We start from the raw sequence: 27688 nt of genomic DNA on the forward strand, positions 1-27688 counted from the left end.
GAAAAAAAAATATTTTGTCTATGATTCATTAGTTAAAAAATCATGTAATTTGAATATATTATCGACGGAGTACCTATTTTACGCAAATATTGCATTTTGTCGGCCTAAAAATATTATGAAAACGAAGCAAACTTGATGATAAAGTTTGTCTCTCGGGGTCTAAAATGAAATGAAATTCCACATTTTCGGACTTAATTTTGTAATTTTGTTGATAGCGAAGTCATAAAAGTATGCCATAAAAGTACAAGGGAATGATATTTTAACATTTTTAATCCTTTTAAACGATATTTATTATGTAATTTTAACATCAAATCGGTTTCATTGGAGGCCAAATTTCGGAAAACATGTCATGGTAGACCCCCTCATCTTCCCAGGTCATTATACTTACCGTATATCTTTCGAACAATGCGTTTAGTATCTCTTATTCCAATCTTCGTATTGTGACCTCGAATTATAATGGCCTAATTAAATACTCATAAAGTTAACATGACTACATATTATTACTTCTTATCATTGTCGTCTATTACATATTAGCTTTGTCAGAACGTTTACCAAACGTAAACTTGAAACAAAAATTTTTCTGCGTTTCAAAAACATAAACTCTCAATTACTTACAAAGCGTCAATCGGAACGTGCAACTGTATTAATAAATTTGTTCTACGTGAGATACCGCTTGGCTACACCATTTTCTAACTTCCATATCAATGTGAACTTTAACACAAAGGTGTAGAGATGAATTTGTTCGTACAAACTTTTGTAGAGAGATACTGGTGTTATGTAGTTTAACAAAATTATATGTGCTGTAGTTGCACAAGAATTTCGTCTTTATTCTTAAAGCAATAGAAGCTTCAAATGTAACAACTTTGAATAGTTCAAGTATGTTAACAGAAAATTATAATGAAAATAGTGTGGCGGGAAACCGCGTCGTAGATGGTCGGTGTCGTTGCGTTCTAAATTCAAATCTTTTTTTATTTGTTTAAAACTTGTTCAGTAGCCTCTTTTCTCTAAGTTCATCAACCAGTTACATAGTTGCATTACCATAATAAATTAACATATCTTTTTTAAAGAAAAAAAAAAGTTATTTCTATCTGTGACATTTGGTGTTATACCTGTGTTAATTCAAGTTAATCTTCGGTGCTACTAGTATGGACAAGGCTGAATGGAATTGTGCTTGTGATTTTTGTGATGGTAAGAAAAAAATTTAAGCGCGGGAAAAATAGGGTGACCATGTGTTTTAATTTTGTAGTATTTTATTTAAATATATTTTTTAAATTTATTTTATGTGAAATAATGTTTTTCATAATTAAGCGTAGTACATAGAAAACTTTTAACTAGATCTATTATATTTCTATTTATCTAGATTACCTAGGTATTCGGGGGCAAAAGGATTGTTAGTAATTAGGTCTAACAGCTACATTGCTAGCAATATACTCTATCAGGTCGGCCTCCACGCGGTTCCCCCTGGAAATCATCGTGGTGAATTTTTGTTAAATTCGAAACAAAACCAACCGATATGTTTTTATCCGCGTCTATCATGCTTCCCTGGTACCCCGCCAGCGTATACCGATAGCGCAGGCGGGGTTACCATTCCATTTTCACCCATAAAAAAATGACCTAGATATTCGTTAATTTGTACATTTTTATGACAAAACAAGTAAATACATACCTATTTCATTCAGTGACGATGTTTATCTTCTGTTTGCACACTTTTTAATTATATAGGCTGTAATTAATTCAATTTTCGTTAACTATATATTTTTTTTTTTATTTATTTATGGCAACAAACATTTTTTTGTGAAAGTTTTTATTTGTATAATTTGTACTGTTCGAGGTAAGGGTCCTGGTGACTTGTAATACAGGTTTAACACCTAGTACAGGCACCAGCTCCCACAAATAATATTGTTAAAATGTTTTGCAAGTTATAGATGTTAAGTCCTTAATTGTTTGTGGTGAGAAATAATAATAATAATAAATTTATTTACAAAATAATTAACAACAATATACATCACAGTTTTAGAACAATAGACCTAACAGTGCCAATAATAGTATTTTTACAACATAGAGATAATTATTTATGTAGTCCCATGGAAACACGCATGAAATTTAGCAACAAAATCCAAGCTACTAATATATATAAGTATCAAAGATGAAGAAAAAGAAAGAAGAAGCGCCGATTTCGTTTTGACATACAAGTTTTTGAGTTAATTTACATTTAAAAATATGAACAGTTTAATAAAACGGATCCAATTTAAAAATTATATCTATGTGGTAGTGTTTAATTAACTTATTGTTGATATATATATATTTAATTTATTAAGTTATTATTGTATTATAGCTGTAATATTTCTCCCTACAAATAGAATAAATAAATAAATAAATAATTTTAAATTATATAGATAGAGCGTCGAGCCTCAAAAACGGCTCAACTGTTTGTCAGCTAATTGTCAAATTGGCTGACTTGTTTTTTTTTTTATCAGTGTTCTATATACTTACGCACACAATGCACCTTGACGTATCTATATTTAATTGTTTAATAAATAAATTGAGAACGATAGTTTTTTTTTTTATATACAACTTAGAATGTACGGTAAACGGTAAATTAAAAAAAATGTAATGACTTTTCAAAAGTGCTTCAATGTAAGTTTATTTGAATAAATGATTTCTATTCTATTCTATTCTATTCTATTCTAATGGCAAACAAACTGTCGGCCCACCTGATGGGAAGTGGTAACCGTCGCCTATAGACACGAGCAGTACCATGGACATAACAGAGTATACTGTTTCGCCCATGATACCCCCAACGCGTTGCCATTCCTGAGGACTCAAGTGTTATTCCTCTGTACCGTGTAAATTCACTGTCATATCCCACTCTTCAAACCGAAACACAGCCATGCAAACACAACTGCTTCACGGTAGAAACACGAATGGGACAGAGGTGGCCAAGCAAACGACTTCTGTACAAAGTCTCCCTCTGGTTAAATTTATTATTATTTTATTGTAATTAATAAATAAATGACAAATACCATTAGAAGAATGGTAGTCAGAGGTTATTTTCTATTAATTTTAAGCACTCGAGCAATAATTACTAACTGGGGGGAATGGGATTGTTAGTAATGGACACTGAGAATCCCATTGCTAGCAATATACCCAACCAGGTCGACCTCCTCGCGGTACCCCCTGGAAACTATCATGGTTAAATCCTGATGAATTCATCATGATGTGCTAACTGGCCTGTTTTCATTCTCATCTATCACCCTTCACTGGTGCTCCGCCGGCGTATCCCGTTAGCGCAGGCGGGGTTACCATACCATTTTCACCCATCAAAAAAAAATTACTAACTCGAAGATATATATACATAGCATCATAGCGTATTAATACAGATCGTATATTTCAGTAGAATCTGTAACGCATTTCAAAGATGTAAAATAATGTAGAAGATATTATTATTATTATGTATATATGTGAATGTGTGTGTATATATATAATTATTTATAATTTATGTAAATATTTATTTAAATTTCTGTCTTGCACTACTACTGCCCACTCACTACTTCCTATGCCACTGCGTTAGGTTGACTGGAAGAAATCTCTTTTAGAGATAAGTTCGCCTTTGCTAACATTGTTATTAACTTATTGTTGTTACTGTATGTTTTTGTGCAATAAAGAATATATATATATTACTGAGCGAAACATTGGTCCATGTGGCTAATATTGGATAACAGACTTTCAACATGCTCTAAAATAGACATGCGACCGATACGGGCGATATCGGAATGGCTGTTGACCTTTTTTCCGTTATTAACGTCCAGAGAAACCCAATATATAGATATCGGATCGGTATCTTTTTTTTTATAGATGATAATGGAATGGTAACCCCACCCGCGCTATCGGTATACACCGGCGGATCACCAGTGAAAGATGATAGGTGAGAATGAAGCAGGTCAGTTAGCCCATCGTGACGAATTCAACAAGAATTGTTCACAATGGTTTTCAGGGGGAACCACGTGGAAGTCGATCTGACGACATGAAAAACTGCCCTATTGTGGGGGGGGGGGGGAGTTATTGTTACTAATACGGACTATAACCATGATATTGAATTCTAGGTGTATTCATCCTTCCTTTTTATTTTCACTGGTGTCCTGTCAGTTTATACCGATAGCGTAGTGCGAGGTCACCATTCCGTTCTCACCTATAAAAAATACCCCATTGTTAGCACTATTTATTTATTTATTTATTTAAGGCAAACGAACAGCTAAAATAATACATAATTATATACTTAAATAGTAATTTGGTAATTTGGTAGCCACTAGAATTTGCACAAAATAAAATACAAGTAAACGAAACACAAAATTAGACAATACTAAATTAAACAAAACTAAACAAATATAATCAAAATTAAACAAACAAATACTATTGAAAAATACAGCAACACTGTCAATAATAATGCTCAGAAGTTAATAAAACATTTTTTCAGAAAAAAAACACATTATATGAAAATTTAACCTGAATAACGATTAAAAAAAATTGGTAATAATTTATAATATATATATATATATATATATATATTTATATCCTATAAAGTCCAACTCCACGCAGTTCCCCCTGCAAAACTATCATTAATTCATGTCGAATTAGTCACCATACCAATGAGCTAACTGACGTGATATCATCCTCACTCGTTATGCCTCCCTGGTACCTTGCCAGCGTATACTGATAGCGCGGAGGGGATTAAAAAAAACTGTTTTTTTCTTTTTTATGTACCAAAATGTAATTATAGTACACTACTGCAGCGGCCAGCAACTGAGGCATAGATGGACAAACGTGCATACGTGAGTCCATCAATGCCTAGTTGTGGCCAAGGCTTGTATAGTACTTTTCTCAAACAATGCGCGGAAATCAAAAACACAATTTTACTTTTTAATTTCAATGACGAATAACGAACAATAATAATTTTTCACGCGCCAGAATGTTCCTTTGTTTTTTTTTTCAATAAACAGCTTTCTATTTGCAAGCCAGTTCGAAATTTAAAGAAAACCTTTTATTAGTTACCTCCTTGGTAGCCATGTTTCGAAGTAAAAGGTCATTCCATTTTTAAATTACAGGACAGATATGAGTTTACATAGTAATTTATCTGGCCGCAAAACACGACAGATATGGATTTTCATACAACTTTTGCCGGCCGCTGCCCGCATGTATCTGGACAGTACGGCAATAATGATTTATCTCGAAGAAGATTATCAAAATAATGCTCACATTTCCAAGCATGTTTGAGAAAATGTAATTTTCACGTACTATAATTACAGCTTGGCATTTTTTTTATACCACAAAGATGGCGAACAAGCATACAGCCCGTCTGATGGTAAACGGTCACTGTAGCCTGCAGACGCCTGCAACACCAGGATTGTCACGTACGCATTGCTGACCCTGAAGAAACCTTAATATATCCTTTTTGATGAACCCCATACTGTAGTCTCTTGGAAAAACCTCGGCAGGGAGCTCATTCCACAGCCTGAGCGTCCGCTGGAAAAAAATCCTTTGAAACCGCACCGTACGGGGGAAAGGGATTGTTAGTAATGGAGACTGAGAATCCTATTGCTAGCAATATACCCGACCAGGTCGCGATTCTCCCTGGAAACTATCATGGTTAATTCCTGATGAATTCATCATGATGGGCTAACTGGCCTGTTTTCATTCTCATCTATCACCCTTCACTGGTGCTCCGCCAGCGTATCCCGTTAGCGCAGGCGGGGTTACCGTACCATTTTCACCCATCAAAAAAAACGCACCGTACGTGACCATTTCGATTCAAGCGTGTGGATTTTATAATAGCACGTTATACGGAGTAGATTATTGAGGGTTATAACCCCATCCTACGCTTGCAATATCGGGCTATTCAATTAATGAAATAGGTTAATTTACTTACAAAATCGACAGTGTGCGAAACGGAACGTGCTCGCGGATAGGGTTACCATCAATCCGGATTTGAGCAGACTTGTCCCGACTATTTTTTTTTCATACATATTTCGCATTAAAGTACTTTTATTTAATAATAATATTAATTTATTTGTTATTATATTATTAAGTATATTTGTTATTCATATATATTTATTCGTTTATATATATAATTTTAGTATGTATGTATATCAATAATTACTAGTAACGCATAACGCATTTCGCAACGGTTGACTGGAAGAGAATGCTTGCAGCATCAAGTCCGCCATGTACACAGACACACACACACATATATATATATATATGTATATATATATATATATATATATATATATATATATATATATATATGTGTGTAATATACAACTATAACGTTTCAACCGTGAAGCAGTTGTGTTTGCATGGCTGTGTTTCGGTCTGAACGGTGGAATATAGCGTGAATTTACTGGGTACAGAGAAATAACACCTGAGTCCTCAGGAATGGCAACGCATGGGGGGTATCATGGGCGAAACAGTATACTCTGTTATGTGCACGGTACTGCTCATGTGTATAGGCGACGGTTACCACTTTCCATCAGGTGGGCCGTCAGCTTGTTTGCCATTCTAAGAAGAATAAAAAAAAAATCGAATAGTGATAAATTTGAACAGCAAATAAAATAAGGCAGAAAAAAATCTTTCTGGAAAATTCTACAACGAGCCCATTGTCGCCCTTGACACCGTATACATAGTACGAGCCACGGACCGACAAAATAAAATTATTTTTACATTCACCCGTAGACAGATCCGATGTAGGCATGTCGCTGCAATATAGAATTTTAGACATTTTGTGAAATACTTACGATTATCACAAATGTCAGCATTTGAAAGTGGCGCCCTCTGGTGTATTTAGAACTTTTTTTTAAATGGATGATAATGGAACAGTAACCCCGCTTGCGCTAATGGTATACACTGGCGGGGTACCAGGGAAACATGATAGGTGAGAATGAAAAGGCAGATCAGAATAGCCTATCGTGATGAATACACTTGGAATAGAATACGTTAGTTTCCAGGGGGAGCCGCGAGGAGGTCGACCTGACAGGGTGTATTGCTAGCAATGGGGCTACTAATCCCCATTTTTAACCCCCTATTTAGAATATTCAGTATCTTAAGTTGTGATAATTATTATTTTAACAACAGTAAACTGTTCACTGTTAAACATAGGCATCCCCCATAAGGGGGGGGGGGGGTATTGATAGTAGTTGCCACGCTTAGCAGACGGGTTGGCAACCAATGTTTGGCTTCGCTGATGTTTTAATAGGGACACTGCAGCCCTTCCCTCGATCCGCTCCAGCTTCCTTAATCGCATCTTAATGGCATTACATGTTATAATGAGATACCGAAAGATACTTTGGATTTATTTATTCATATAGTTGTGTTTGCATGGCTGTGTTTCGGTTTGAAGGGTGCGATATGACATATAATTTACAGAGTAAAGAGAAATAACACCTGAGTCCTCAGGAATGGCAACGCACGGGGGGTATCATGGGCGAAACAATACACTCTGTTATGTCCATGGCATTGCTCATGTCTATAGGCGACGGTTACTAATTTCCATCAGGTGGGCCGTCAGCTTGTTTGCCATTCTAAGTTGTATAAGAAAAACGAAATGTTAATCACAAACAAGTCCAAGAGGTTTAAGTGATACTAAAAAATCCATAGTTTTTTTAATGTATTTGCATGGTAATTAAATAAAAAAAGTGCTTGTAAACAAGACTATTTGAACAATGATGGTTTAAATTTGAACTTACTACAGTCATGGGAAAGGAAAGGGTGGCCCATTCTATGCCGGTATCACACGGCACGTCTTTGACTCGAGGTGGTTTGTGATGCCTCTAGGTATTTTAGGAAATTCCTAATACTCCTATTTCCCAGTCACATAACATATAAACGAAAATGCGGAATTAGATTGGAAAAAAGCTGGCATAATTTTTCGTCCACGTGGCTGGCATAGTCACAAGTACATTGACCAAGCATATAAAGTTTATTATGCCATCATATATGTATTTATTTTATTGTATTGTAAAATCTTTATTGTACATAATTCAAATTAAGCACTGATAAATGATTTAATATACAATGGCGTACTTATCCCATAAAGGGATCTCTTACAGTCAACCTTTTAGAAGCTAAAAGAAAACTGTTGAATGTACAAGGGTAATAACTGTACAGTTAAAGATAAACTAAATAATACCGAGTAAAAAATTGAATATATAATACAATAAAAACAGCTCTATATACCTACATATGTAAATAATAAAAGTACATGAATAATAATATAACATTAATACATAAATAAATAAAAACTTACACATATATATACACACACACACACACGCACACGCACACGCACACGCACACGCACACGCACACGCACACGCACACGCACACACACACGCACACACACAATTTCATTCTGTTCTGTTCTGTTCTGTTCTGTTGTAATTCTGTTGTAATTCTAATTAATGTCGTGCAAATTGTAAAAAAAAAATAAAAAATATATATTTAAGGGTGGGTCACCCTTATCATTGAGGGGTATGGAAAATAGATGTTGGCCGATTCTCAGACCTACCCGATATGCACGCAAAATTTCATAAAAATCGGTAAAGCCGTTTCGGAGGAGTTTGGTAACAAACACCGCGACACGAGAATTTTATATATAAGATAATGAATTCGAATTTTGGATTTTTGGCAAACGCTACTCGAAGTAAATGGATTGTTGGTAATGCGAACTACCAGTCCCATACCTTGACAGGTCACCCCTGGAAACCATCGTGCTGAATTCCAAGTGTATTATTTATTTATCCTTGCAAAATAGGTCTGAGTCAAATATCTATGTATTTTAGTTACAAATTCTTTATTAAACTTTAGTCCAATAACGAAAATGTTAAAAGTGTTATCCAAAAAATAACATTTGATAACAGACTTTTAACATATTCGAAAATAGATATCCGACCGATACGGGCGATATCGGAATGGGCGATGACCATTTTCCCGCCATCAGTGTCCAGAGAAACCCAATATATAGATATCGGATCGGTATCTATATTGCCCATGCCTATTAAAATGTCAAAAAAGCTGACGGCCCACCTGATGGAAAGTGATAACCGTCTGTAGACATGAGCAGTACTGTGGACATAACAGAGTATACTGTTTCGCCCATGATACCCCCCATGCGTTGTCATTCCTGAGGACTCAGGTGTTATTCCTCTGTACCGTGTAAATTCACGCCATATCCCACCCAATTGGCGTGAATTTACTGGGTACAGAGGAATAACACCTAAGTCCTCAGGAATGGCAACGCATGGGGGGTATCATGGGCGAAACAGTATACTCTGTTATGTCCACGGTACTGCTCATGTGTATAGGCGACGGTTACCACTTTCCATCAGGTGGGCCGTCAGCTTGTTTGCCATTCTAAGTTCTATAAAAAAAAAAAAAAAAAAAAAAACCCATCAAACCGAAACACAGCCATGCGAACACAACTGCTCCACGGTAGAAACACGAATTGGACAGAGGTGGCCAAGCAAATGATTTTTATCTTAATTCTTGTTCATACGTATTTTTATTTCTCAGGTACATGGCCCAACTAGGCAGCTGCAAGATGGCGGTGTCTGGAGACATCACGGTCGCCCAGAATAACGGCCAGGGGAATGTCAAACTGCACCCGTATTTAGTGGCTTTGGTGTGAGTGATGCTTTCCTAATCTCTAAGTCTATTATATACACTTTTTACCGGCTAATAGTAAAATAGGGGAAGGGATTGTTAGCAATGCGGACTTTCTGTCCCATTGCTAGCAATATACCCTGTCGGGTCGTACTCTACGTACTTCCCCTGGAAACCATCGTGCTGAATTCCAAGCGTATTCATAACGATGCGCTAACTGACCTATCTTGTCTTCCTCGCTTATCATGTTTCCCTAGTACCTCGCCAGCGTATACCGATAGCGCAAACGGGTTTACTATTCCATTATCAACTATTAAAAACGAACTACCTAAGGTGGGGAGGGGGGGGGAGAGGGGAATTGTTAGTATTGCGGGTTACCAGTCCCATTGCTAGCAATATACCCTGACAGGTCGACCTTCACGTGCTTTCCCTTAGAAACCATCGTGCTTTCAAGGCGTATTAATCACGATAAGCTAACTGACCTGCCTTGTCCTCCTTACCTATTATGTTTCCCTGGTACCTTGCCAGCGTGTACCGATAGCGCAGGCGGGGTTATCATTCCATTATCACCCATTAAAAAACATTTTTTTTTATACAACTTAGAATGGCAAACAAGCTGACGGCCCACCTGATGGAAAGTGGTAACCGTCGCCTATAGACATGAGCAGTACCATGGACATAACAGAGTATACTGTTTCGCCCATCATACCCCCTATGCATTGCCATTCCTGAGGACTCAGGTGTTATTCCTCCGTACCCAGTAAATTCATGCCATATCCCACCCTTCAAACCGAAACACAGCCATGCAAACACAACTAATTCACGGTAGAAACACGAATGTGACAGAGGTACCCAAGCAATCGACTTTTGTACAAAGTCTCCCTCTGGTATCTACCTACAAGATTCTTTTTCGTAACCTCCAAAAGTACTATGTGTCTACAAGTGTCTACAATAACCCAGAATTGTTTTATCTAATCTTTTTGACTTGCAACACACGAGACCCGATAGCGCGGTTAAGCAACATACCTAAACGTCAAATATTTGAATGGGTGATAATGAAATAGTAATCCCACCCGTGCTATCGGTATACACCGGCGGGGCACCAGTGAAGGATGATAGGTGAGGATGAAGCAGGCCAGTTAGCCCATCGTGACGAATTCAACGAGAATTGTTCACGATGGTTTCCAGGGGGAACCACGTGGAGGTTGACCTGATAGGGCATATTGCTAGCAATGGGGCTGTCAGACTCCATTGCTAACAATCCCTTCCCCCCTAGTGTTAGTAGTTTGTAGTCACGAAACCGTATGGTCCAGGCATAGAATGGGCCACCCATGCCTTTTCCGTGCGTATCGTAAGGACTAAGGTAGGGCGAGGGATGGGCAATAGGGAGCAGAGTTTACAGAGGGAGACTTTGTACAAAAGTCGTTTGCTTGGACACCTCTGTCCTATTCGTGTTTCAACCGTAAAGCAATTGTGTTAACATGGCTGTGTTTCGGTTTGAAGGGTGGGATATGGCAGTGAATTTACTGGGGTACAGAGGAATAACACCTAAGTCCTCAGGAATGACAACGCAAACAAAATAAAAAAAAAGGCGAAACCGTACACTCTGTTATGTCCACGGTACTGCTCATGTCTATAGGTGACGGTTACCACTTTCCATCAGGTGGGCCGTCAGCTTGTTTACCATTCTATATTATATATAAAAAAAAATGCCCCTAGAATCCAGCACGATGGTTTCCAAGAAGGACCACGTGAAGATCGGCCTGACAGGGTATTTTGCTATCAATGAGACTTGCTATCCGCATTACCATACATAATATAATACTATACGTTACGGTAACCGCTTACCATCAGGTGGGGTGTATGCTTGTTTGTCGCATAAGTGGTATACAAAAAAAAACTTGACTGCTAGTTTTTATTTCGACTGAAATCGGGTTTTTTTTTTAAACATAAACTTGTATTATTCCAAACAAGAATTGAACGCGTTACCAAATTGTACTCGAGTCGTTCACGTGACGCCTTGACTTTACATTTGACTCGTGACCTCTATTGTTTAACCGTTTGGACCCAAATACCTATGTCTGTATAATATCGTAGCCGGGAAAAAATCACGGATGAATTCAGAATTTCCTCCTTTTGGAAATCGATTTAAATACAGGTCTACCTCCCCTGGAAACTATCGTGCTGAATTCCAGGTGTTTTCATCATGATGTCCTAACTAACTTGCCCTTTCATCCTCACTTATCACTCTTCACTGGTGCCCCACCAGCGTTTACCGTTAGCGCAGGCGCTGCCATTCCATAATCAGCCATTGAAAAAAGACATATAGTTAATATGGACACTGATCCGATGGGAGGGGAAAGGGATTGCTAGCAATGGAGTTTGACAGCCCCATTGCTAGCAATATGCCCTATTAGGTCGGCCTCCGCGTGGTTCCCCCTGGAAACCATCGTGAACAATTCTCGTTGAATTCGTCACGATGGGCTAACTGACCTGCTTCATCCTCACCTATCATCCTTCACTGGTGCCCCGCCGGTGTGTACCGATAGCGCGCGTGGGGTTACCATTCCATTATCACCCATTTAAAAAAAAATGTAGCATGGTGCTAGTGTCAGATAACTCCGCTTGTGATATTTTTTTAATGGATGATAATGGAATGGTAACCCCGCCTGCGCTATCGGTATACGCTGGCGAGGTACCAGGGATGCATAGATAGTTGAGGATGTAAAGTAAGGTTAGTTAGCGCATCGTGACGAATTCAACGATAAATTAGTCTCGATAGTTTCCAGGGGGAACCGCGTGGAGGTCGACCTGAAAGGGTATATTGATAGCAATGGAGATTAAACTCCTCATTACTAACAATCCCTTCCCCCCCCCTGCTTGTGAATTAGGCATGGCATCTCGTCGAATCGATTAATCAAAGAAACGTTTGTTTCTGTAAAACAATCGATCTTTTAACTCGATATGTAGCAGTGAATCCATTCATCGAATTAACATTTCAATGTGGACATTTTTACAACATTTTAAAAAGTGGCTATTGTGACATAACGACAATAGTTGAACATATAGTGTCGCGAAGTTTTTTGTAGTTATTGATATTTCCTTTAATATTGTAGAACATACTTTTGTTCTATCACCAATAGTTTCCGCAGCGCACGCGACCAAAGATATTTTATAGCATTTTTTTACACCTCGAGTTACGTTACTAAAGTTTTAGTAAGGATCCCCTAATGTTTTCTAGCAATAAATATAGCCTAAGTTACTCGGGGTGAATGTAGCTTTCTAATGGTGAAAGAATTTTTGATAACGACAAAGTAGTTTTTGTGTTTATTCATTACAAACATACATACACACAAAAATACAAATCTTTCCTCTCTATAATATTAGTGTAGTGTAGTTAATTTCTTTTGAAGTTTCAGACATCGATATTTTTATGAATCGATTTATCAGAATTCGATTCGAATCGATTTAAAGATCGATTTTAATCGTTGATAATCGCCATTCCTATGCGAACCAATGGGTATCTATCACATTTACACGTAAATTGCTGTGAATGGATGTCAAGGTTGAGAAACCTTATACGACGGGCCTCTGGACGAGCCTTATACAACCTAATGTATCTTGTTAATATAATAAAACTAGCTATCCGCCAGGCTTTACACGGGTAGTAGAGCTTAGAGGGATTTTGCCAGTTATTGCCACGTTTGGCAGGCGGATAATATAACGCAGTTAGGCTTTGGAGATGTTTTAAGAGGGACGCTGCTGCCCGTCCCTCGCCGTCCCCTAGTCGCCTCTTACGACACCCACGGCAAAGGAAGCGGTGGCCTATTCTATGCCGGGACCAAACGCCGAATAAATAACTATACATAGTACATATTAAATTAATAAATACATAAATTCGTCACGTCTGTGATTCATTAATTAAGAAATCATGTAATTTTAAAAGTTTTTCCCTGTAATATATTTATTTATTTATTCATTAGTACATATATGTGTACATGGCGGACTTAATGCTAAAAGCATTCTCTCCCAGTCAACCGTAGGCAAGTGGCAGAATACTCGTAATTATATATATATATATATATATATATATATATATATATATATATATATATATATATATATATATATATATATATATATATATATATATATATATATATATATATATTATATGCCTTGGCAAACGTTGTTTTACCATATACGTTATTTCGAGAAACGGTATACGCTGGCGGAGTACCAGGGGCACATGATAGGTGAGGATGAAGCAGGTCAGTTAGCCCTATCCTAATTAGCTACAACAATATTATATTAAGTTTCTGCCTAGATGGCGCCGTGTCAGATGTATGCAGGTACTTTATTATTGTAAACGGGTCCGTGACAGGCCTCTACTTATATCATTAAAGTAGTTTTATTATACAATCACGCAGTTAGTGCTTGTTAGACATTCATTGTGGTATCCGGGCCCCACGCCTTGTTCCCCACCCACTGTCATGTCGACTTCAAGTCTGTACTGTAACATATAATATATTGTTTACTGTTTCCCGCTTCTATGTAGTTTTTTTTTCATTTTTTTTTATACAACTTACAATGGCAAACAAGCTGACGGCCCACCTGATGGAAAGTGGTAACCGTCGCCTATAGACATGAGCAGTACCGTGGACGTAACAGAGTATACTGTTTCGCCCATGATACCCCCCATGCGTTGCTATTCCTGAGGACTCAGGTGTTATTCCTCTGTACCGTGTAAATTCACAGCCATATCCCACCCTTCAAACCGAAACACAGCCATGCAAACACAACTGCTTTACGATTGAAACACGAATGGGACAGAGGTAACCAATTAAACGACTTCTGTCTGTAGTTCCGGGGGGAAGGGATTGTTAGTAATGGGGAGGTTAGTCCCCTAATATACCCTATCAGCTCGACCTCCACGCGTTTTCCTCTGGTAACCATCGTGACTGGCCTGCTTCATCCACACCTATCATTCCTCACTGGTGCCCCGCCGGTGTATACCGAGAGCGCGGGTGGGGTCACCATTCCATTATAAAAAAAAATCTATACTACAAGTGAATGTATAAAAACATATAAATAAATAAATAAATAAAATCAATAATTTACATCACATAGTACAATATGACGTTTATGGTTATTCCAATGCACAAAAAAAAATATAAAAACAAAAGCAAAAAAAAAAAAAAAACAATGTGGAAAAATATGTTATTTAAACAACTTGTTATTTGATTCGAGTAAGCCATTGTTTATTTTTTTATGGTTTGCGGAACAGTGTTTAAGGCATCCCGTCCTCGCTATTGGACACGGGTGACGGAATGCCTATACAAGAGGGTACATGGTGGGCGCAGTTTAGACGCAATATTTGGGGAGCATTAGAAAGGTACTACGGCCGGATACTGCAACAAAAGAGTATGTGGTCGGCCCCCGAACTGGCGACCTCTGCTGTCTACCGGTCCCCAATTCGAGGGACGACCGATCACCGGCCGTAAGAGATGACGCAGGGCGTCTATGAAAACACACCAATCATGTAGTTGCATTACACTGTGTAAAACGACAATGGGGGTTTGAAATATATAGAAATTTATTTATTTATTTATTTCATCCACTGGGTGAGCCTTACAGTTTTCCAATACGCTCACCCAGGAAAGCATGAGTACAATAACATATAAAAAGATATATTACACAAAAAATAATATAAAAAGACTAGCTGACTCGGCAAACGTTGTTTTACCATATACATTATTTCGAGAACTATATTTTTTTTATACAACTTAGAATGGCAAACAAGCTGACGGCCCACCTGATGGAAAGTGGTAACCGTCGCCTATAGACATGAGCAGTACCGTGGACATAACAGAGTATACTGTTTCGCTCATGATACCCCCATGCGTTGCCATACCTGAGGACTCGGGTGTTTTTCCTCTGTACCCTGTAAATTCACTGCCATATCCCACCCTTCAAACCAAAACACAGCCATGCAAACACAACTACTTCACGGTAGAAACACGAATGTGACAGAGGTGGCCAAGCAATCGACTTTTGTACAAAGTCACCCTCCGTTGAGTTTTTTCTATATGTTTTAGTTACAATATCTATACACAAGTCCTGTAACGAATACATTGGTACCTCGATATACTAGGGCCCTAATATACGTGTGTTTTGAGACACGAGCCGCCGAGCGAGCGATATTTTGCTTCGAGATGAGAGCAAGATTTGAGATACGGGGAATCGCACACTATACCGCTGCACACGACCTCAACATGCGGGGGGGGGGGAAGGCATTGTTCCTAATGGGGAGGCTATGTCCAGCAGTGGACAGTTAACGGCTGGTACAACATCACATCATTAGCGGGGGAAAGGGATTGTTAGTAATGTAGTAATGGAGACTGAGAATCCCATTGCTAGCAATATACCCAACCAGGTCGACCTCCTCGCATTTCTCCCTGGAAACTAAACATGGTTAATTCCTGATGAATTCATCATGATGGGCTAACTGGCCTGTTTTCATTCTCATCTATCACCCTTCACTGGTGCTCCGCCAGCGTATCCCGTTAGCGCAGGCGGGGTTACCATACCATTTTCACCCATCAATTATATATATATATATATATATATATATATATATATATATATATATATATATATATATATATATATATAGTTTGTGGTATAAAAACGTCTATATGTATTTCTGTTTGTCAACAGCCGCTGGTGCGTGTCATGCTTGTGGAGCACAGCGACGGTGGTGCTTCATCGGCTGATGATGAGACCCCGGCTGCGGCCGCTTACTGGTATGTATATACACATCAGTCATTAACTGATCCCTGCTGAACATAGGCCTCCCCCTTGGGGGGTTTTGCCAATAATTGTTAATTATTGCCACGCTTGACAGGCGGGTTGGCAACTGCAGGCTTTAAGGGAAAAGGGATTGTTAGTAATGGGAACTAACTGACCCATTAGCTAGCACAACACCTTATTAGGTCGACCTCCACGCGGTTCCCCCTAAAAACCATCGTAATTATTTCTGTGCAATTGGTCACGATGAGCTAACTGACCTGCTTTCATCCTCACCTATCATCCCTCAATGGTACCTCGCCAGTATATACCGATAACGCAGGCATGGGTTACCATTTCATTATCATCCATTAAAAAAAAACCGCAGACTTTGGTGATGTTTTAATCTATCCCCGTCTATCCCTGGACCATTATGTTTCTTTAGCCACCTCTTACGACACCCACGGGAAAGGAAGGGTCGGTCCATTTTATGCCAGGACCAAATGGCATCTGCTTGATTTATTCTTAAAAAACACGAGTGGTTAAAAATCAAGTGGGCTGTATGTTTGTTAGCCACCTCAGTGGTATAAAAAAAAATACGCATTTTATTGCAGCGTTAAAAGTACCTCCAAAAGACGGACCGAAGAAACCCCGAGCTGCCGGCACCGACCATCTGCACCCTGAGCCAAAGGTCGAGTGTGTGGTGCTTCACGAGCCTTCGGACCACAAACTCGATGTTATTTTTGTCCATGGACTCTATGGTATGTAGTTGCAACCTAAATTTAAATTCAAATTGTCTTTTCTCAAATAGACACATATACTGGTAACCAGAGAGCTGGTAGCTACTTTGCGCAAAAGACAAGTTTAGAAAGGGGTAATGCTGTTAGTATCTTGGGTACGCTGCCTCGACGTAGTGCGTTGGGAGACTATTTATAATTAGTAATATTATTTAAAAAAAAATATTTTTTTTTAAATTTATTGATATATTGTAATTGTTAATATGAGAAATATATAATAGACACGTTAGCAAGCACTTTAAAATCATCATGTTTTTTTTAAATCTATTGCAAGCTTTGGAATGTCTTTATCTTCTGTGACGAATACTACAATTATTCTTTTAAATCTCTCTCTCTTAATATATATATTATTGTTGGTGGAGAGAAGTAACAGTCTGACCAACCACCAAGACCACCAAAAGGCCATCTGACTTTTGGCCTTATATAGATCTCAGAATAATTTGAATTAAATTCCATTCTTATAAACAAAACCTAAATTATCCAATTGATTGATTGATGATTGATAATGATGCATTGATGGTTACAGGATAGGCATCATATTGAGTGACGTCCACAGTACATGTCTATAGGCAACCGTTACTACTTTCCATCAGGTGGGCCGTCAACTTGTTTGCCATTCAAAGCTACATGAAATTTAAAATCTTTCTCAGGTTCACTCGGCAACACATGGCGTCAAGGTGACTGGAGACCAAAGTACAAAATACAACCCGATATCGTGCCTTTAATTGATAGGAAACTAAATAAATGTGAATGCCAAGATGTTCAAGCTAATATGTACGAAGACGAATTTAATGATTTAGAATTTAACAAAACATTTTATGACGACATAAAAATAATACCAAACGATGATATATTTATAACTGAAAACTTCTATACCAATAGTTTGTTGGATCAAGTTGAAATTGTAGATAATTACGAGGTACAAGCTGAATTCGTAAGGGATTTATTTAATAAGGAAAACATAAGGAATTGTGATAATGTCTGTGATTCAAAACAATGCAAATATGGTAGTGAAACTGGTTTAAATAAGGGCAATGTATGTACATTTAATGAAGTTTATGTAAATGAAAAAGTCAGTTGTGAATGCGAAGCTCAAAATGATATTAAATTTAATAATTGTAATGTAAACGAAGGATATACAGATGAAAGTGCACAGTGTAAATGTAACAAAAGTACAAACGATGGTAAAATAAATGACAATGAAGTCGATAAATGTAAAAACAACGAAGTCGAAGTAGAAATAAATGGAAATGATACTTGTAAATGTAAAATAAATGAGAGTAGATCTTGTGAAGTGGGCTGTGGGTGTGTTTGTGACGAATGCTACTCTGCATGCTGGCCCAAAGATTGGATCAAGGAGGATTACCCTGACGCTAGAGTTATATCGATTAATTACACCAGTGATCCATATTTGTGGAGGCCGTTATGGGTCAAAGAAAGTAAAAGGTATTTATTTTGTTTTTACAAGCCATAGAGAACTATTTCTTATTGCTGTCTATTTGGAAAATCTATGTTTATTTATGGATCATCCGATCTCTTATAGACAGACATCCTAAGCTTCAATTAAAGATTGTATGTATGTATATGCATATTGTTAACAATCGCTTCCCCAGATTTTGTACGTTGCCAGGATAAAAATGAAATGGGACTATGTAATGATTGTTAGCTATGATAACACTGGTTAGTAACAATTCCTTTACTCACATTTTTAGGTTACGTCTCCACGAAAGGGCGGAACAAATGTTAGAACAACTATTGGAGTTGAACGTGGGTGGGAAACCGATAATATGGGTGGGACACTCGAAAGGAGGGCTGTTCATAAAGCAGATTTATTGTGAAGGTAAATATTTATAGACTACAGCATCCTCTGCCTCTGCATTTAAAAAGATCGAGGCTCTCAATTAGATTGAATTTTTGTTTATTATTTAGCAAGATAATTTGACAACTCACCAATTAATCAATCCAAATTGTTCACACAAATTTTAAATCACTCCTCTAATTTGACGTCGAGTTTCATTAACAGACCTAAGAACAAGGAATTACATAGAAGAAATGATAAAATAAAAACTGTAAACTGTCGGCAGTCAAGGACTGCTCCCTGGAGCAGTTCTTGACTGCCGACTGCTCTGTTAGCGCGTCTATGGCTGTAGTCGTCTCCTCGATAGATTCGACTACGTCCCGGATGCGGTCCAGTACTGGAGAGTTAGTCGACTCGAGAACTTTCTCGAGCCGGCTCCAGTCCGTGACCGCTTTGAATTGAGGCGCCCCGTCTGCAGGTGGGCCTAGCGAGAATGTGACGGGGCGGTGGTCGGAGATGAGTTCGGCATGGACCTCCATAGAACTCAGCCTTAAGGCTACGTTCTTTAGTAGGGCCATGTCGAGGATGGAGAGCTGATGAGCAGTGTTTGCCGGATAGTGCGTGAAGTGCACTGGGGGAAGGATGTCGAAACCCATGGAGAGCGAAAGGCGTTCCAGGGTGAGACCGTTTGAATTCGGATAAGTCTAAAGTAATGATAAAATAAAACCTGTAAATCATATGGTTGCCTCCTTCCTTCTTATGCAAATGTAATTAGTAAACAGAGGACGAAAGATACACCGTCAGTTGCTATTTTTCTCAATTCGTAGCAGGCTGGTGTATAGAAAATGTTATACGGCCGTATAACCCTACCAAATTCAGATAGAAGTCTGCGCGTTCACCGCAAAAAAGACACCGTTTGTCGTATCTCCTTACTTTCGGGGCACTTCCCTCGATAATAAGTCGAGTCTGGGGATTCTTGGCGTCAATACGAGGTCTGTCCGGAAAGTTCGTATAAAAGTGTTCTGGAATGCGAGAAAGAGGAGTGGGGAGGCCAGGTAAGCGCAGGACCCCTTCCTTATGTCCCTAACAATGCTTCAGTTCTGGTCTGACCGCCGTGCGGTGCGAACTGGCTTGTCACGCCATCTGTGAAGTTACCTCTTAACGAAACCCCGTCGGCATGGAGCCCGCTTCCGTTGAAGAGCAGCGCGTCGTAATCAAGTTTCTCTCGAAACTCGGCAAGAGTGGCCGTGAAATTTTTGCCGATCTCAGAACAGTTTATGGGGATGATGCTGTGAAGGAACCAACCGTCCACAAGTGGCTAAAAAGATTCAGAGAGGGCCGAGAAAGCGTTCAAGATGACCCACGTTCAGGACGTCCTTCCACTTCACATTCCGACGAAAACGTGGAAAGAATTCGAACTTGTGTTAATGGGGACCGTCGTTTAACGGTCAGACAGGTGGCTGAAGAGCTTAATTTGGGCAAAACCGTGGTCCACGAAATTCTAAGAAACGAACTTCAAATGAAAAAAATTTGCGCCAAGATCGTTCCGTGAGTTTTTGAGTAAAAATTCCATTACGGTGACCGAACACCCCCCTATTCGCCGGATTTGGCCCCGTGTGACTTCTTCTTGTTCCCAAAAACCAAATTGGTACTTCGGGGGCGGCATTTGGGGGACATAAATGAGATAAAAAAAGCTACGACGGGGCAGCTGAGAAACCTACAACCAGAGGACTTTCAAGGAGCCTTCTCACAGTGGAAACGGCGTTGGCACAAGTGCATTATGTCACAGGGGGAGTACTTTGAAGGGGATAAAATTGATTTACCTGAATAATTGTAAAATAAAATTTTTAAAAAACTTTTATACGTACTTTGCGGACAAACCTCGTATATCTAGCGACGTCCAGTTTTGCGGTCATCTGGAGGAAAAAGCTAAGATAGCTTCCAAAAAGTTGGGGGTGCTCAATAGGGTGAGACGGTATTTCACGCCAGAAAACCGCCTGAAACTATATAAGGCTCAAGTGAGGCCACACATGGAATACTGTTCTCACCTGTGGGCAGGAGCGCCACAGTACCAGCTCCTTCCGTTAGACCGCATTCAAAGTCGGGCAGCTCGAATTGTTGACGATCGGCGTCTTACTGTCCGGCTCGACCCACTGAAACTGCGTAGAGATGTTGCATCTCTGTGCGTCTTCTACCGAATTTATCATGGGGAGTGCTCTGAAGAATTGTTCGGATTGATACCTGCTGCAGATTTTCACCATCGTACAACCCGCCATAAACTAAAATTTCATCCCAACCATCTGGACAAGTGGCGGTCCTCCACCGTGCGTTTTTCAAGGCACTTTCTCCCACGCACAACCACTCTTTGAACGTTCAAGAAAAGAGCATATTCCTTTTTAAAAGGTCGGCAGCACACCTGCAATGCCGTAGGTGTTGTGGGTGATCATGGGCGGCGGTAGTCACTTACCATCAGGTGAGCCGCATGCTCGTTTGCCTCCTGTGTTGTAAAAAAAAAAAAAAAAAAATACAACCCGCTTGCATACTTTCTACATGAACTGTGTCCAATATATAATCTAGTAATGTAACATTTGCCATTGACAAATAATTGACATATCATTTTCTATACACTGGCCAGCTACGTATTGAAAAAAATAGCAACTGATGGTGTATCTTTCGTCCTCTTTTTACTAATTATACTTGCATAGGAAGAAAGGAGGCAACCATATGATTTACAGTTTTTATTTTATCATTCCTTCTATGTAATTCCTTGTTCTTAGTAACAGACACCATTGAACTTAGACTAAAGAGAATTGCGACACCTGCAACACTATCTGTCAACAGTCAGACTACGCAGTTTGACAGCTGACCGACCGCTGAGCAAGTGTCATTTGATCACAGTGGTACAAGTTTTAAATGAGATTGAACATTTGAACATTTTTTTATGCAACTTAGAGTGACAAACAAGCTGACGGTTCACCACCATCCTTTTACCAAGTGGTCACCGTCGCCTTTAGACATGAGCAGTACCGTGCACATAACAGAGTATACTGTTTCGCCCATGATACCCCCCATGCGTTGCCATTCCTGAGGACTCAGGTGTTATTCCTCTGTACCGTGTAAATTCACAGCCATATCCCACCGTTCAAACCGAAACACAGCCATGCAAACACAACTGCTTCACGGTAGAAACACGAATGGGACAGAGGTGTCCAAGCAAACGACTTTTGTACAAAGTCAAAAACAAACATTTACAAATAAGCCAAACAGTATTTGCTAATTATGAAAATGCGTTAATTTTACATTTTATATTGAAAGAGAAAAAGTCTGCATTACCATCATTTCCCAAACTGGGCCAGACCAGTATCTTGGGAACGAAAATTAAATTTCTTACTAACATTAAATTAATTAATGAACTAATTAAAATTTCAGCATATGAAGCATATTTAAGAGCAGGAAAAGAATTTAATAGCAATAATCATACTGAAGATAAAGTAAACGGAAATGAGACAGAAAATATAGACCTAACTGAATATAACAAGGATAACGAGTTAAATAATATAAAAGACAATAAAAACAATAATGAAATATTTGCAGAACATACTATTACTGTGAGAGAGGTTGATGGGATCAACGAACCTGATCCCCGTGCACTAAATACAAATAATATAAAAGATTTTCAGAATAATAGTGAAAAAGTAACACAGCAATTTACTACTGCAAGAGAGATTGATGGGATCAACGAACCTGATCCCGGTGCACTAAATGTAAATAATATAAAAGATTTAGAAAACAATAGTGAAAATGTAACACAGAAATTTACTACTGCAAGAGAGATCGACGGGATCAACGAACCTGATCCCCGTGCACTAAATGTAAACAATATAAAAGATTTAGAAAATAACATTGTTACAGTTACAAGACATATTGTTACTGAGAGAGAGATTGATGAAACTAGTAATTCTGATCCTCGTGTAACAAATATCAGAAACAGGACAGGTAAAAAGGAAACGGTAACTTCTTCTGTTAGTGGCGGAATGTGTAATCGTGACCCAATTCTGAATATAGACGAAGAGAACGATGGTGTTACTTCAGAATTGGATGCTGCAGACAATGATGCGAGTTTAAATAACAATATTGAAGGTATTGGTGATGTTTTGGACGACAGTGGTGATGTAAGGATTGATAATCGTACAGTGTCTTCAGATAACAAAGGTAAAGTTGCAGTGTTTCATGTTTTTTTTTATTGAATCTATTTATTTATTCATTAGTACATATATATGTACATGGCGGACTTAATGCTGAAAGCATTCTCTCCCAGTCAACCGTAGGCAAGTGTCAGAATACTCGAATGCGGTACTAGTAATTATTGATATACATACATACTAACATTACATATATAAACGAATAAATATATATAAATAACAAATATACATACACATATATGACTTATACTATATTGTACACGAAATTGAGAATAATATAAAGTACTCACTGCTCGGATAAAGTAAAAAAGTGAGCGTGAACGTTTTTTTTTTTTAAAGACGGTTTAGTCGGTTTATTTATTTATTCATTAGTACACGTACACGTGAATTTACAGGGTACAGAGGAATAACACCTGAGTCCTCAGGAATGGCAACGCGTGGGAGGTATCATAGGCGAAACAGTATACTCTGTTATGTCCACGGTACTGCTCATGTCTATAGGCGACGGTTACCACTTTCCATCAGGTGGGCCGTCAGCTTGTTTGCCATTCTAAGTTGTATATAAAAAAAAACGTAATATGAACCGCAAAAGAACCAAAATAACCGACATAACCCGAAGGATAACCCGAGGAATCGACAACCAATGGGGAAGAATGGTTCTTGAGTGGCGACCACGTACGGGTAAACGCAGTGTAGGACGACCCCCCACTAGATGCAGTGACGACCTGAAATGCGTTGCAGGGAGTCAGTGGATGCAGGTAGCTCAGAAGCGTTCTTTGTGACAGTCTATGGGGGAGGTTTATGTCATGGAGTTTGGCCAGTAGCTGCCACGCTTGGCAGGCGGATAGACAACCGAAATTAGGCTTTAGAGCTGTTTTAAGGGTGACGCTGTTGCCCATCCCTCGCTTAACTTACTAAACCTAGGGGAGAAAGGGATTGTTAGTAATGGGGTCAAATGGTTTTACTAGCAATATACCCTGTCAGCTCGACCTCCACGCGGTTCCCCCTGGAAAGTGTTGTGACTAATTTATCGTTGAATTCGTCACGGTGGGCTAACTTACCTGGCTTTTCGTCCTCACCTATCTATGTGTCCCTGGTACTCCGCCAGTGTATACCGATAGCGCAGGCGGGGTTACCATTCCTTTATTACCCATAAAAAAAGCAGGGTACTACGTGGACTAGGGAATTGATTGATAAACTTAAGTTATTAATTCACTCTTGCGCCACCTGCCCACTTCTATCTGTTCTCCTTTAACCGAAAGTTGTCTGTAAGAGATCGCCCTAGCGATAAGACCGCCTTTTGTACCTTTATGTGTATATTTCAATCTGTATTTACGTTACTGTATTTCACTTGAATTATTCACTTGTCATTGTATATTTTTGTTTATGGTGCAATAAAGAGTTAAATAAATAAATAATAGTTATATTTTTTTTATACAACTTAGAATGGCAAACAAGCTAACGGCCCACCTGATGGAAAGTGGTAACCGTCGCCTATAGACATGAGCAGTACCATGGACATAACAGAGTATACTGTTTCGCCCATGATACCCCCCATGCGTTGCCATTCCTGAGGACTCAGGTGTTATTCCTCTGTACCGTGTAAATTCACGCCATATCCCACCCTTCGAACCGAAACACAGCCATGCGAACACAACTGCTTCACGGTTGAAACACGAATGGGACAGAGGTACCCAAGCAATCGACTTTTGTACAAAGTCTCCCTCTGGTGAAAGGTTATATTAGAGTAATAAAAATTTTTGCAGAGGACTTGGAGAGAAGAAAGTGTGGTATTTGGTCGAATAGCGTGGGTTTCATGTTTTACTCGGTACCCCACAGGGGGTCCCCGCTTGCGGACTTCAAAACGCCTATCACAGCAAGAAGCATCGAACTTCTGGAGATAAGCAAAGGTGAAATTATTTTATAACTCACCAGTCTGTGTTCCGTGGCTTTGCTCGCGTGAATTAGTCCATAAAATATCCTATATGGTAAGCTAGGTCGTAATTTATGTCTGTCTGGCTAGTTTTAAAACAAAACTTAAGGTTTTTTATTTGAGCTAGCATACTTACACAGACATCTAAAAGATTTTATAAGTGTTTTACGTATATATGTAAACAACATTTATATATTTTTATGTATTTGTGTAGGTGTTGATATGCATGTATGTATGTATATAGATATACTCATTATTATATATATATATATATATATATATATACATATATTTTTTTTAATGGGTGATAATGGAATGATAACCCCGTCTGCGCTATAGGTATACGGAGGTAAGGTACCAGGGAAACATGATAGGCGAGGATGAAAAGTCAGTTGGCCTGAATATATATATATCCAGGTGGAACCACGTGGAGGTCTACCTGATAGGGTATATTGCTGGTAATGGGACTGGCAGTCCGCATTACTAACAATCCCTTCCCCCTTTGTTGAGTTCGTCATGAGCCAACAATATATATATATATATATATATATATATTATCTGTACTATGGAACGGTCCACACTTTCCATCAGGCGGGCCGTGAGCTTGTCTTTCTAAGTAACATAAAAATTCTATATCCGTTCTATCTCTGCCATTTTCAGATTGCGCCCTGGTCCTCTCGCTGCAGGAGCGTTGGCTGCGGGCCACGTCTGTCACCAGGCCAGCAGTCCGTAGCCTGGTGGAGACGACCCGCACCCTGATGTCTGTGCTCTGGCTGAGGATTGTCAGCGTCCATTCAGCTGGTAAGGAAAATTCTAGAATAGCGACTCCTAAAGTGGGTTCTCCAGAACTTAGGAGTTCCGTAAAGTCACCAGGGTTCCGTGAAACTATTTATACAGTGAAGCAATTTCATTACTCACGTTAAAAATTAAAAGAAACTTTTTTTTATACAACTTAGAATGGCAAACAAGCTGACGGCCCACCTGATGGAAAGTGGTAACCGTCGCCTATAGACATGAGCAGTACCGTGCACATAACAGAGTATAAGTAGACTGTTTCGCCCATGATGCCCATACCATTTTCACCCATCAAAAAACACAAACTCGCTGACATTGATGCTCCTTTCCACTTTGGGTGTTGCTGCAAGAGAACTCTGTCAGAGTTAAACTCGCCTTTGTACATTTGATTACCTCTGACATATTCTTGTAACTGGTGTGTACAATAAAGAATTAAATAAATAATACAGTTTAAAAATTACGTTACCTTTCCCAGACGCGGGCATCGGTGGATTGTACGGCGTGTCGGTCGACCATAGAGAGATATGCAAGCCCTCCAGTAGACACTGCATGCTGTACAAAGAACTGCTAAACCTCATGGAGAGTGCTTTGAACAAGTGCCGGTGTCAATAGATCAGTAATAGTGGAAGAAAGAAAGAAACCTTACACGTGTTTTACAGAAAAATATACGACCACCCACACAGGATCGGTAGACAGCAGAGGTCGCCAGTTCGGAGGCCGACCACATTTTTTTTATACAACTTAGAACGGCAAACAAGCTGACGGCCCACCTGATGGCAAGTGGTAACCGTCGCCTATAGACATGAGCAGTACCGTGCACATAACAGAGTATACTGTTTCGCCCATGATACCCCCCATGCGTTGCCATTCCTGAGGACTCAGGTGTTATTCCTCTGTACCCAGTAAATTCACTGTCAAATCCCACCGTTCAAACCGAAACACAGCCATGCAAACACAACTGCTCCACTGTAGAAACACGGATGAGACAGAGGTGGTCAAGCAAACGACTTTTGTACAAAGTCTCCCTCTGGTACAGTTAAAAAAAATATAGAAAAATCCAGAACTCTCACCTTCCAACGTCTGGACGTATACTGGTGGTGGAATTCAATTAATTAAACGTTAATTAAAAATGCTTTTAAAATAACTTTATTATAAGTTACCAATAATGAAAATCCGTTTTTATTGTATCAATAAATATATTTTAATATATGTGGTTTTTTTTTTCGGCACAATACACAGTACAATTTCAAATAAAACCAGGAACCACAAAATCATTTCAAAACCACATGGAACGACGTTATTTACTAAAAGTGTCTTAGGGATGGCACCTAGAATATATAATAAATTACCTAAATCCCTCACAGATATGGCTGACATAAAAAATTTAAAACTAGACTGTATGAATACCTAATAAACAGAACATACATACTATTCAATTGACGATTTCCTTGAAGATAAATGTAATAAATTTCCATAATATTATAATTTTTTACTATAAATGTGACATTATTGATTTTTTTTATATATCTAATTTGTTTTTACTTATATAATTGCAAATTTGTATACCTCGATATATGGGTTTTTTTTTTATTGGATGAAAATGGTATGGTAACCCCGCCTGCGCTAACGGGATACGCTGGCGGGGCACCAGTGAAGGGTGATAGATGAGAATGAAAACAGGCCAGTTAGCACATCATGATGAATTCATCAGGAACTAACC

General features: G+C 38.8%; 1 protein-coding gene across 2 annotated transcripts; it reads left to right on the top strand.

The window, feature by feature from the left end:
* The first annotated feature begins 893 nt into the window (after positions 1-893).
* Positions 894-27177, top strand: LOC113512262 (uncharacterized). 2 transcript variants are annotated; one of them, XM_052899192.1, is made up of 10 exons: positions 895-1188; positions 9565-9675; positions 16375-16460; positions 17058-17204; positions 17891-18686; positions 18953-19080; positions 22468-23250; positions 25007-25150; positions 25834-25974; positions 26444-27177. In XM_052899192.1, exons 2-10 carry the CDS (start codon positions 9569-9571, stop codon positions 26578-26580), a joined length of 2469 nt encoding a protein of 822 aa, XP_052755152.1. In that variant the 5' UTR covers positions 895-1188; positions 9565-9568; the 3' UTR covers positions 26581-27177. The 2 variants fall into 2 exon arrangements, with proteins under 2 accessions (XP_052755157.1, XP_052755152.1); XM_052899197.1 differs by lacking the exon at positions 25007-25150 and having other exon boundaries at positions 894-1188.
* Positions 27178-27688: the final 511 nt, after the last annotated feature.

The sequence above is a fragment of the Galleria mellonella genome, unplaced genomic scaffold (genome assembly GCF_026898425.1).
Source record: "Galleria mellonella isolate WM207_F2 unplaced genomic scaffold, CSIRO_AGI_GalMel_v1 utg121, whole genome shotgun sequence".
NCBI lineage: Eukaryota > Metazoa > Arthropoda > Insecta > Lepidoptera > Pyralidae > Galleria > Galleria mellonella.